A 13,507-nucleotide genomic window follows, 5' to 3' on the forward strand; every position below is an offset into this window, starting at 1 on the left:
GGCCCCCGACGCTTATCGCAGTCCTATCCCAGTCCGAAGCCTGAACCTGGCAGCAGGGGGCGCTCTGCCCCGAGGGCGGAAACGGTGAGGATCAACCCTGAGGCCACCACACAGGGGCTGACACTGCCCTCTAGGACCTTGGCGTCTGAAGGCAAAGAACCAATGACGAGCTGCAAGGCACCTCTCTTCTCGCTCTACGGGGAAACGCAGCAGAGCGAGGCCCAGGAGGCCGGGTGCGGGGACATGGGCTGGCCCTGGGCCTCCTCTCCGCCAGGCGTCCTCCAGGCTCCACCAGATTCCAATCACTGGGCTTGTTTTTACGTTATCTGAAATTCTCAGGCATCAACCAGGAGTTAACAGTAACATCGGCTGTATGAACAAAGCCAGTAAATAAATACATTGAAAGGTGGGCTTAGAAAACCAAATTCCCCAAGAGCATCTGAAAATCACCTTGTCCGTTAGTCTGAAACAGACACTGAAAATATCAGCTAAAAGGATGTTTAGCTGATAATGAGGGAGAGGAAGGCAGGTAAGCCCCAACAAGCCCCTGGTGCCCATCTGCTGTGCGCACTGCCCGCTACCGCCCGGCTGCAGGGCTGAAGGGCCGCCAAGGGCGGCTCTCCCCGCGTACCACGGCCCCACCACGCAGGAACCGCTGTAAGGACCTGACTGAGGCCCACGCCGCTTCTGCACAAAAGGGCCTGAGTTTCTGACTCTGCTCAAGTGGTCTTACTTCACCTAAAACCAACCCTGGGAAGTTCCATAAACTGGGGCGGTGATGAAGCCATTTCTGGTTCCAAAAAACTCTCAGGAAAGAGGATCTTAGAGGACGGCTTGCAGTCGAGCCGAGGTCCACCCAACACAGGAGGGGAGGACACCCACCGCCTGGAAGGGAGACGGCCAGGACCCCCCCAGGGTCAGAACCACCTAGGTCGGATCAAAACCCTGTGCTGGAGGCACAGGGCAGGCCAGCTCTGCAGGGTGAGGCCCTGGCACACGCACCCGACTCCCCAGACATCACCAAGGGCCTAAAGACCCTGAGGGATAGCCACCCCGGCCCCTGAAGCTGACGCCAGCGGCAGCAAGGCAGACAGCGAGTGGCCCTGCCCCAGCAGAGCAGGACAACCGTGTTGTCCCAAAGCCACCAGAGAGCGGACAGGGGATGCTCTCCCGCCAGGGGGCGCATCGGGGTGAGTGGGCGGGCATGCTCGCTCAAAGGCAGGACAGGAGGGACAGGAGCCATACCCAACCCCAGCACTCGCTGCAGGCCCTCACCCCCAGCAGGCTCTGCAGGATGGCGGAGGACAGGCTCCAGGGAGGGTCACCGCCAAGGGGACCCGCTCTGAACAGACCACCGAGGAGGCAGCACCCAACAACCCGAGGCGCCTCGTCTGCCCCAGGCCAGCTCATTCCATCTGTCTGTCTGTCCCCAACCAGAAGGCGGCCACGGGAGGGAAGGGCTGCACGTGCCCTCTTCCAGAGCCCGGCTCAGGGCTAAATGAGTCAGCTTAACCTCTAATACCAAGTAATTTTAAGGTTTCAAAGAACATCAAAAATCACACCAAGCCCTGAACGTCCCGTATGGAACATTAATGTTTCGGACGTCCGCACAAGTCAACCTTTGCTAGAACGCGATGGAAGAAGGAGCTGGGTGCCGCCCTTCCACCCGTCCGCCTCCTGTCCTTCCCACGAAGCGGGAGCTCACGCCCCCAGCGTGGCGGGTGGCAGGCCGCCCCGCGTCCGTGTCCCTGCCCACACAGGCCACACAGCTGGGCTCTGTAAGACCCAGTCAGAGCCCTCTCCTGGCCAAGCCAAGGTATACCTCAGGGCTCAGTGTAAGTCATAAGGACCCAGATCTCTGTGGTTCCTCCCAATTCCTTCTGCCAAGAGAGCTGACGCTTCCCTTTCCCGTTTCCTGTGGGTGTATCCTCCCATCATTACAAATCTACCTCGTGTGGGGCAGGATGGGAATACAACACGACTGGTCTCGAACCCTCGTGCCGGCCTCCTGAGAGCACATGCTCCACCAGGAGTGACCCCCCACCCCGCTCCCCTGAGGTGCAGGCAGGCCCCTCGCGTGCACACGCCTCCAACCCCCCAGCTTCCTGCCCCCAAACCCAGCCCAGGTCCCACCGGCAACCACATAGGCCCCGGGCCGCCACTCCCAGCGCGGTTCACCCTGCGCCCCCCCAGGGCCCCGAGACGAGACTCCTGGGGCTGCATTCTCCACGTCTCCAATTTCTCTGCCGTCACCCAGGCGAGGACGAAGCCCTCCGTCCTGCCTCGCTGCCCCGATCTTGCGACACCTGCTTACCCGCCACCCCAGAGGCCTGCAGACTCTGGGCCCCCGCCCCCGCCCCCCTTTCCTGGAGCTCCCGAGACAGCACCCAAGCAAGCCAGCCGACCTCAGTCCCCATGGTTCCAGCCCTGCGGCCTCCTGAACGGCCCCCAGCCCACAGCTGGCCCTCCCGGCCCACGGGCACGTGTTCTGACACAGCCCTGACCGAGACCCGAACTCCAGGCCTGATGCAGAGGAGGGAGGAGCGCGCAGAGCGCCACTAACTAAGGCCCGGGTCTGACGGAAGGCTGAGGGTGAGCCCCAGGGGCCAGGCCCCCACCGCTGAGCACGGGCGCCCCCGGCCCGCAGGGTCGGCAGCACGACCAACACAAGCAGTCAGCGGTCCTGACGCTGGATGGAGGGGGCAGGCGGGCGCGGGACAGCTGAGCACCCGGCAGGCCAGCAGGGCTCAGGACGCGGCACCTCCCGGCCCCTCTGTGCGCACGTCCACCGTAGCCGCAGCCCAGGGCTCAGGGAGCCGCTTGGTGTGCAAGGTCCACCCGAGCAAACAAGGGCGGCAGCACTGCGTCTGCACAGAGGCCTGTGCCACGTCTCGGGGGAGGGGACTCAGATGGCACTGCGGGCACCAGGACCCCCAGGGGAGAGACGGCCCCAACAGCACACCCTCGGGGGCAGCGGGTCTGAGAAGCACACCCGGTAGCCTTGCGGTGCCTCCTTTCCTGGGGATGGAGGAGGGTCGGGGACACGGCCCACCCCACAGAGGCCCAGGATCTTAACGGTTCCTCTGGATTCCAGAAAGCCTTAAGACGTCAAACTGAGCGTCTAAGTGTGTTAGTAACGTTCAATGACCTACACTGTGAGCACGACAGGACTGCGAAGATCGAGAGAAGGGGCTCCCCAGCAAGGAGGTCGCCGCTGGCGACGTGGAGAGGGCAGCGCTCAGCCCGGGCCTCACGCCGGGACCAAGGAGAAGCGACAGCAGTAGGGAAGCAGCAACTCCCGAAACACCGGGATGAAAACAGCGGCTGATTCCCTCGACGTGGGGACCCCAGGGATGGGGACCCTCACAGCTGCCAGGCAGTCCTGCCCCGACCAGAACTCAGCGGAGGGAGCTCCCTTCACGCCAGGAACCCAGATGCCGGACGCAGCGCCCGGGCCCCTCTGACTGATGATGCACAGGGACAGACGGCAGAGCCTTCAGGGCGCGGCGGGAGCCAAAGCGATCCGACAGGAAGCTCGGGAGGGCCCGCCGCGCGCCCGAGTCTAGAAGGCTGCGCCCTCAGCACACACGGGCAGGCGACTCTTGCTTGTTTTGGGGCATCGCACAGAGTCGACCCTCCCTTTCTAAATCCATCCTTTCAGAGAAACGCTCTACAACACCAGATGGGTCTATGAACGCAGATCAACCGCTAAGATGTAAGCGCTAGTCTGGTTTTGTTCTTTGCTCCCCCCCTCACTTGTCTTGGCCCTCGTCGCCCTCGGCATGGCCCCCAAGTTACATCGCTCCCGCACGGCGCCCCCTGTCCCCTGCCGCTCCACCCCCGGCAGGCATCCCCGCGTGCAGAGTCGGGAAAGAGGCAGACGGAGGCACTGCCTGCACCCCCCGGGCTAACGCCGGCACGCGGTCCCCTGGCCCGAGAGGCCGGCCACACACCTGAGCCTGCCTCCTCCGAGCTCCTCGGAGGCACTGGAGGCTGAGGGACACCGGGGGCGCGGCACGTACCTGCTGCGTGTTTCTGTGGGACTGCAGGCTGGACTGGAGTCTGCGCAGCAGGGGGGCTCCGTTCCTCGACAGCCTTTTGAGGAGCCAGTAGCTGTGGGCGCGCTCAACAAACTGCTTCTTCCGCTGAATGGCCACCTGATTCGCAATCCTATTTAATCTAGAACACGGAAAAACTCAGAGTTTAGCTGTAAAGCAAGACATGGGTGCGCTCTCATCGTGGAAACGAGAAACCACAGCGTTACTGTTAACACACCGCGTGCATCCCACCACACCTCTCAGCGGCGGTGCCCTCACGGCCACCACCGCCTCCCTGGTTCTCCGCCTACCCGCAGGCTGCGTCCACCCGTGGTCACTCCAGCGGCCCTTGGAGCACACGTCCAAGAAGAAAAACGGGTGGAGCCCTGGGTGTTTCTGCTTCCTCTGAGTCGCGCATCCACACGCACCGACCTCCACCAGGTGTGGCCGACCCTGAAGAGTCACCCACTCTCACGGGGCTCGGGGCTGTGGCGCCCTGGTCCCCTCAAGAGGGAAAGCAATGGCATAAATGGAGGCAGAAGCAGCGGAGGGGGGCAGCTACCCTTCACCAAAACGACCGTGAGCGTCCCCAAGCCGCCTGCGAAACTCCACCCTTTCAAGGACTGCAAAGCGTGAAGGATTTGTAACAACACCTGCACGAGGGGACGCGAAAACGGCGTACAACCCTTGGAGGCCAGCAGGACAGCTTCCCGGTCCCTGCCGTCACCCTGCTGCTGAAACATCCTCAGGAAGACGAGCGGGGCAGCCGAGAACTGAACCTCGACAGGACAAGGAGGCTTCCCCACTGTGCACCAAACGTCAACATTTCAGGTCAGAAATTAAGGAATTTCAAGAGCACATTTTTTGAAAAGCACGATCCTGAGCTGCACAGAACTGTGCCGACACCCTCGGCTCTGCCGCGTCCAGACCCACGACGGTCCTCCTCCTTCAAGCAGTGGATGCGGCTCGAGCCTCGGTGCCAAAGGCCACGCGCCACACAGGGCAGCCCTGCCCAGGGTGCCCGGGGGAGATCCACCAAAGGGGCAGCTCCACACCAAGCACAGGCCAGGGGTCAGCGAGAGCAGCCAGGCAGACGCAGAGCCCAAGCCCCAGCGTGCCCACAGGCCCACTCGCTCGGGACACCTGGTCACGCGTTGCTACCAGAGGCAAGGCTGGAACGCCTGCCAGCAGCGGCCAGAGCATCTCCGCTGTCCCATGATGGCTCTAGCAGAGGGCACCGGGGACCCCAGGGCTCCTTGTCTGCGGATGGGGCTGTGTTCACCTTGGGCACCCCGGAGTCGCCCTTCTGTTGTTGGGGGCTGTTTTCACCTTTTTGACAGCAGCTTGACGGAGGGGCAGCAAAGTGCATGCATCTTAATGCACAGAGCTCGGGGGTCTCTACACACGGAGACGCGTGTTCTAACACGCACTCAGTTATTGCAACAGTCAAATGGGGCAGCACAGATACAAGGCTGACTCGTCATGTGCTGAACACCCCACTGAAGAAGTGAGGAAAAGACAAGACAGGAAGGTCCCAGGACCGCACGCAGGTGGCAGCAACTGCCCCAAGGCCGCGCAGCGCCCTGGAAGGCTGCTGAGGGGAGCTTCCATTTTCTCCCCACCACAGCAACAGTACGGCAGGTGAAGGATGAGCGAACCGACCTCATCCTGCAAACACTCACAACATATAAGTGATTCGAATCATCGCACTTACAGTGTCATGTGTCAACTAAATCTCAATAAAGCGAAGGAAAAAAAGACAAAGAGCAAAAAATCATGAAACGGGAAACAACACACAAGAAAGTCTCAACAAGACCAGAACCATGCTCTCTAAAAAGACTAGTAAAGAAACAAATGGGGGCTTCCCTGGTGGCGCAGTGGCTAGGAATCCGCCTGCCAGTGCAGGGGACACGGGTTCGAGCCCTGGTCCGGGAAGATCCCACATGCCGCAGAGCAACTAGGCCCGTGTGCCACAGCTACTGAGCCTACGCTCTAGAGCCTGTGAGCCACAACTACTGAGCCCATGTGCCACAATTACTGAAGCCCACACGCCTAGAGCCTGTGCTCTACAACAAGTGAAGCCACCACAGTGAGAAGCCTGCGCACTGCAACGAAGAGTAGCCCTCACTCGTCGCATCTAGAGAGCCTGCGCAGCAGCGAAGACCCAATGCAGCCAAAAAAAAAGAATGAGAAGATAAGCTGAGGAAAAACACGTGATGAGCACAGCCAAACAACCTGCCACCCACAAGCTGAGCCCGGGAAGAGAGAGACCCACCACCGGGAGAGCTGGGACTGACTCTGGTGTGCTGGCACTGCATCCAAGGGCATCGCCCAAGCCCACCCCAGACTGCAACCCCCCAGGGCAGGAAAACCAGAGGAACCCATCCCCATTTACAACGAGTGGTTGCTGTGACCGACGAGTGGTGGGCTGATGTGACAGGAGGGGTCCCAAAAGCGAGTGGTCATTTAACGTTTGTTTCTTTTTTTTGGCTACATTTGATAAACAATGTTACCATCTAGTTTTTAAAATCTTCATATATAAGTCACGACAAACAGGCACAAATGGCATTAAAAGCCATCCCCACCTGACATGCACAGACACTGGAGGAGCACCTGGGCCACCCCGCCGGCGTCTGCAGGGAGCGGGGTCCACCCTCCCTTCTCAACACCTGCTCAGCCAGCTGGGAGGTCAGGGCACATGAGTGAAGTCCACCCGCCAGACCCGAGGAGCCTGGAGTCGGCCTCTGGAGGAAGCGGTTCTGGGCCACACTGGCTCCGGGGTGCCCCCCGCCCGACCGCATGGACCATAGGCAGGAGCCCCAGGACCGCATCCGCACCTCCCAGCCAGACCTCACCAGCACCCATGGCCACGGCCACAGCCACACAGCCAAGGCCAGGCGGCCGACCGCCCCGGGGGCCTCCCCTCGACCACTAAGCAGGTTGACAGTGACAGTCAGCTGGGCAGAGCCTCCTTTCCTGAGAAACCCCTCTCGAGCTGCCCACCTCAGTGCCCGGGCTCACAGGGCAGACCCCTCTGACACCCACACCTCCCGGTCCACGCCAGCGGGGAGAGAAGGACCCTGCTGACGGGATGCTCCCTTCCAGCCCTCGCGGGGAGGAAGGCCAGGAAGAAAAGAGCAACCGGCCGCGTGGAGAGGAGCCATCGCCTCCAGGGGCCCCCGGACCCCGGATCCGACGCCAGAAAAATCAAGAGCAGAAATCATCCGGTAGAGGCACTGGTGACACCTCGGTCACCAAGGGGCAGGGGACGCCACTCCCTTCGGGTGGGGACGCAGGGCCCCGCAGTCCCAGGCACACCTCTGTGAGCCGCGAAGGCCTGTCGCAGGGGACACAGAGGTCTGGGGATGCCCAAATCAAAGGAGGCTGAGTGGGACTGGTCCCGACTGGAGGCAGGAAGGCTCCAGGGGAGGCCGGCCCCACCCTGGGAGACACGCAGGGGCGCGTGGAAACCACCCCCAAGAGGGTAAACGGGTTATTGGCAAGAGGGGACTCTGGCTAAAGAGCGTTTGGGTGGGGTTTTTTTTCGACTTTTGCAACATTTTATAAATTTGAAGTTATTTCTGAACAAAAAACTGAAACTGAAATGAAGACAAGACGAGATGCAATGCCGGTCTCTGTGCCTTGGAGGGGGAGGGTGCCCAAAGCACCAAGGTCCATCCCGCCATCCACTCCAGGCAGCGACTCCAAGTGCTAGGATGAAAGAAAACTTCAATGCACGTCCGCCCCATCTCTGCAGAAGCAGATACGGTGAACGCAACCAGAAACTGCCGGACCCCACGACCTCGGCAGACCCTCCCCGTGGGCCGGGCCTGCTCTGTGCGCCCGGATGCCCGGCTGCGGGACGTGTGAGCACAGCAGGCCTGCTGAGCGGGGGTGACGCCAGGGCCGGGCCCAGCAGAGACCACCAGGAGGAGGGGGGCGGGGGTAAAGCGAGCAGGACACCAGCCAGGGGGCCGCACGCCCGAGGGACACGGGGCGCGGCCCACAGCACCACGCTCAGCACTCGCTTCAGTCCTACGCACACAGGAATCCCCGAGGCTGACACGCGTCAGGAGAGCCCGCAACGCAGTGGAGACACGTGGCGAAGCATCCAGAGTCCTCCCCTGCGCTCCCACGCTCCCCGCCCCGCCCCAGGAGGGCCCTCGCAGGTGCAGAGCCCGGAGCTGGCAGCCGGGACAGGGGACCTGCCCGGGGAGACGCCAGTCCCCCGGCCCCCAGTTCAAAACCAAGGAAAGCAACGAAGCCACAGGAGGGTCGGAACTAGAACACGCAGAGCAGCTCTGGGGAGACACACTGCTCGGCCCCACATCAGGCGGCACGAGCCGCCGAGGCCGCCTCCGCTGGGCTCGCCCGACGTGACCGGGAGGGACACCTGGAGGGACACCTGCAGGAGCGGGACACGCGGCCCGGCTTCTCCACACCACGTGCGTTTCACGACCCGCGCTTCTGACTTCTGGCTGGGTTTGTAGGGCTTCTCTCCAGGAGTCGCTCCTTAAACAGCCCTTCCCCGAGGACCCGGGCAGGCGGGCGGGAGGGCTGCCCGGCGGCGCCCACAGAGCAGAGGTGGCACCCACATGCACGGGGCGCCCAGAGCCAGGCTCCCACCTGCAGGGGCTGACAGGCTTCTCCCATTTCCCCAGGCCACAACCCATAAGAACTTCTATAACACGTAATAAACTTAACTGCCAGAAACATGAAAAAAGACATACAAAACTCAAGTGCAAACTTCTTGCTGTTAAGTTCAACAGGCATTAAATTTGTCTGCCCAACGGCTCCCAAGCACCCGCTCTCCAGCCGTCCTCACCTGGTGTCCCAGCGGCGCCCTCAAGGGGACAGAGCCGTGACCCGGATCCTCCATGCTCACCACGCACTTCCGGTTACAGCTCATTACGCAGGAACACGCGTATCAACGAGGCCAGGCCGGATGATCCTCCCTCGAGGCCCCTCCTCCCCAGATACACTGGGACACCCATAGCGCAACCAGAGAGAGCAGAGTGACCAGGTTAATTACCCCAAGGGACCCAGGAGGCTCCAACTCCATGAGTCCCTTCACCTGGCCTGGCCCCTCCCCGGTGCCCACCTCCACTGGCCCCGCCCTTCCCCTCACGAAGCAGACGGAATGGACGAAGAAGCAGAGAGGATCCAATCAGAAAAGCGGCGACTCGAGGAAAAAGCAACACTTAACAAAGAAAGAGCACAGCACCAGCGCAGGCCAGAAAACGGAGAACACACGCCTGTTCTCCCTTCTTCAGCCCTGGCTTTTCATATCTCCCCCAACTTTAAATATGCTGCTTCTGGGCTGGGAAAAGCATTATTCTGGTTTGAGAACAGGTGCAGGAGGAGAGACACAGACAGGCGGGCACAGCTCCACGCCACTGGGACAACTGCTCAGGAGCAGCTCATCCTCGCTGAAGGCTGGACCCTCACAGGCAAAGGGACCGAGCGGCCACGAGGACCCCGCCGGACCCAACCCACCCGCCCAGGGCATAGCACAGCATCCCATCAACGCGCCCGCGCCACTCCTGGCCATGCGGCAGCCTGCAAGGCCTCGACCGCCCCAGCCAGCCGGCCTGACCACAGGCTCGGAGTCCTCGAACAGGTGGGCGAAGCCTCAGAACACCCGCATCTTTGTTCCGGAGTCTATTACTGAGAGACAAGAGAAGTAATCTTTGTAGCTCAGAAACACTAAACAATAAAACAAATTAAACTGACCATCTCCCTCTTGTTGAGAACAGACTATGATCTCAAAATTAGTTGGTCTGAGTTATCTTTCTTACTTGAAAGCTTTTAAACCCCTCAAGTCACAAAAGCACTTACAGTTCCTGCCACACCCCCAGCCTTCTCACAGCCAACCCTCCTTCCTCTCTGCAGGGAATAAGGGGGATCCTCCTCTTCTTAGATCTCCAGAGCCCCTCTTCCAGCCCCCCTGCCCCGGGCCGGCTCCCAAGCTCGCTCAGAACGCCCACCACCCTGGTGGCAGCTCTAGACGGGTCCTGAGCCAGAGGCCGTGGAGAGCGTGGAGCTTTACTCCCATCTACACGCCACTGTGCCTGGGTCCTAAGAACGGGACCAGCAGCCCAGCCACAGTCCAGGCCACAGCTTCGGGACGAGAGCAGTGGCTGTGAGCCTGGGCCTCCCAGCACCTGCCCCGACACGCCACAGGGTGGTCTGATGTCAGGGTCTCCCGGAAGCTCTGGGCGACACTGACAGCAAAGCCTGTGGCCGCGAGCACTCAGCCAGGTGTGTCGTTTACGTCTGCTCCAAACCGAAGTCACAGTTTGTTCCTAAATTAGGAAAGGACAAGACGGAGCGTGGCCCAGCTACTCCTCCAGCACGCGGATCAGCTCCGTCACCTGAGCTTAAGTGTTTACTCCAAAGCAAGTCGTCCTCTCCACCAGACTGGGTCATCTCAGACTCCAGGTACCCACGTTTCCCAACCGCAGATGCTTTCTCCTGCGGACAGGCTGGCAGACCCTGGGGCCGGGAACCAGGCAGGGCTGGACAGACAAGGCAGCACCTCAGACTTCTGGGTTTTCAATTTACTAGATCACATTTTTTGTTTCATTTACTTCAATTTCAGTAAAGCTGAAAATTTCAGGCTCTTAGATAGAAGCTCTTGATACAAATCCTATACTTTTTGACCTACAGGTAGAAATCCAAGTGAAACTGTCTTTTAAAAGTGAGACTGGCTTATTTGCAAAGAGACACCTTCATTTTAACAGAAGGCTTCTCTGGATAAAAGGGATTATAAGCACTTTGTATTCGCTTTGAATTTACTGATTCTGTAACAGAGGTACTGTTCCGTAAAGACAAAAAAATGTCATTCTGGGAAAAAGGTCACACTTCTTCAGTAGCAGTTCCCACCACATCTCACGACCTGACAACATCCCAGAACCGCTCTCGGGAGCAGACACCCACTTACGTCTTCCCTTCATCATACTGATGCTTTGTTTTCTTAACCAGACTGTTCTAGAGACCCATGCCCTCCCATACAGGGCTTCACTTCCTCAAAGCTCAAGCAAGTGTCTGCGTCTCTCCCAAACCACACCCGGAGAGAAGTTCATCAAGCCACTTACCTCGTACTCCAAACAAGAGCGTTCTCAGGCACAACAAGATAAAAAGCACAAGTCAGTACCAAGGAGAACCAGCAGAGGAGGAAACAAGTCCAGGGATGGGGGCGGCCAGCGGGGTCCTGACCCCACCACCGCGCACGGCTCTAGGCAAAGAACCCAACACTGACCAGGCAATGCCGATACCACGAGAACACAATCAGGAAAACCAGAAAGCCTGTCCCACGACAGGAAGGAGGCCAGCACCTCCCACCTCGCGGCTCCTGTCGCCCCACTCTGATCTTTGCCCCAGGGTCAGCCTTACCCAGCCACGCTGCTTAAGTTTCCAGCAAATTTAAAAATCCCACAAGATTCCCAAATTTTGGGGAGGGAGCAGGGTGAGGAACGGTGTTCTGTCGCGTCAATGACAACAACTCCTGGGGCGCCGCGGGGCCCCAGGCCGGGGTGGCTGCAGTCGGTGTGGCCGCGGGCCCGCGCGGGCATCGAGGAAACCAGACAGACTTCCCCGTCTCACAGACTCAAGTCTTTTGCAACATCCATGCTCCCGTGAAGCGGAGACTGAAGGAGGCCACCTTGGAGAGGACCATCAGGGCCGCACAGACAGCACGCGGTCAGACCCTGCGCGCCCTCCCAGCAGGCCCGGGCCCGCCACGCTTACCTCTGAGGGGGAATGTAGGGCGCGCACACAGGCGGCAGGGCCGCACAGGGCTCGCGGAGCGTCTTCTTGGCCTTCTTCGCTTTCTTCCTGACCTTGGACGTGGACCTGACCGTTTTGGCTGAACTCTCCTTCCGGCAGACGCCGTTTTTCACCTCGACGTCCCCGTAAATGTTCAGGGGCCGCCGGGTGCAGCCCGGGGGCGTGTGGATGTCACAGTACGCGGTCTTCCTGACGGAGAAGGTGGCCGCGCCGCCGGCCAGCTCCTTCACGGGCTCCATCTTCATGTAGAGGCCGGCCCGCTGGGCGCACGTCACGTGGAAGGCGGTGTAGCAGTTGGCCTTGTGGCACTGGATGCAGGCGCCCACACCCTTCTGCTTGCAGAGGTAGCACGTCAGCTTCCAGCGGGCGGGGGGAATGTTCCGCACGCCGTCGATGGGCTCGATGAACACCGTGTTGGCGAAGCCGACCTCGGGGATCCACAGGGCACACACCACGTGGCCCCAGCGGTCATCATCCGTCTTCTTGAAGGCGCCGCCCTTGTTGGGGCACAGCACGCAGTCAGCCGGCCGGGCCCGGGACTGCAGGCAGTGGCGGCAGAGCCACTGGCCCTCGGGGATGTAGGGCACGCCGTAGCACTCCTGGTGCACCGCCAGGTTGCACATGTCGCAGAAGAGGATGGCGTTGCTGTTCTGGCACTCGCCGTCCATGCACACGCAGCACACGGCGTCCTCGTCAATCAGGCACTGCTGCTCCCCTTGCTTCTGCTTCTCGCAGTGCGACGCCTTCTCGAAGCGGTCCATCAGGAACTCGAACGCGCCCTGCGACACAGCCGCCACGCAGTCGCCCCTGCGCTTCTCGTTGACGATCTCCAGCCAGGCGTAGTCCTCCTCGTCCATGTCGTACTCCACCTCGTCGTCCAGCTCCTCGGCTGACTTCTCCACGAACTTGTAGTACACGGGGGGCCGCCGGGGCGCCGCCGGGGGGCTGTACTCCACCACGCGCACCTTGGGCTCGGGGAGCGCGCTGGCCGGGGTGGGGGCGCCGCGCGCGCTGGGCGGGGCCTCGCTCCTCTTCTTGGCCCTGCTGCCCTTGTGCCGCTTGGCTCTCAGGCGCGCGGGCGGCCTCTCGCTGTTTTCTTTGTTGCTGTTGCATTCGCTCATCTCCTGAGCAGTGAGGTCATCTTCTAGTATGATCTCCAGAGGGTCGAAAATACTGATCCTGTGCAGGCGGCCCTCGATCTCGATCTCCACCATCCTCTGCGCTTGCGCGTAGGTCAGCGTCTCTCGCGTGGGGGAGTGCTTAGTGCTGCCGGGGGAGGAAGGGTGCCTCGCTGCAGCGCGATGACCTCGGCCTTTCCTCCTCATTTGGTACTGACTCCCTGAAACGGACGCAGAGGACACGTTAACTCCACACAGAGGACACGAGAGGCGAAAGCCACCAGGTACGCTTGGGCAGACCTAAGCAACTCGTGCTAAATCGAAACAAAACTCCTGGCAAACCTATCTCTGAGGTTTCCAAAATCACTCATCCCAGGATTCACAATGGTATCTCAACAACCTTCAACAGCCCGTTGCCCCGAGGCTGCCCCTCCCCAGGGACTCCCGGGACCAGAGGAGAGGGCAGGCGGTGAAGAGGGGCTCCCAGAGGCACACGCGATGACAAGTCCTTCCAGGATGCTGACGCCCACTGCTCACCAGTCACCTTCTTGGATCCACAGGTCA

The 13,507-nt window shown here is 60.8% G+C and overlaps 1 protein-coding gene across 3 annotated transcripts in view; it reads right to left on the reverse strand.

Annotated features, from left to right (window-relative positions):
* Window positions 1-13,150, reverse strand: part of BRD1 (bromodomain containing 1) — a gene marked incomplete at its 5' end in the record, with an annotated part of 31,685 nt that extends 18,535 nt beyond the window's left edge. For all 3 annotated transcript variants that reach the window (XR_014326623.1, XM_082851049.1, XM_082851048.1), the window contains 2 exons: window positions 4,023-4,179; window positions 11,787-13,150. Coding sequence is in view for 2 of the 3 variants with exons in the window: in XM_082851049.1 (XP_082707175.1) it covers window positions 4,023-4,179; window positions 11,787-13,150 (1,521 nt within the window). The remainder of the gene's footprint in view (window positions 1-4,022; window positions 4,180-11,786) is intronic.
* Window positions 13,151-13,507: the final 357 nt, after the last annotated feature.

Source organism: Leucopleurus acutus (assembly GCF_964270905.1).
Source record: "Leucopleurus acutus genome assembly, chromosome: 11".
NCBI lineage: Eukaryota > Metazoa > Chordata > Mammalia > Artiodactyla > Delphinidae > Leucopleurus > Leucopleurus acutus.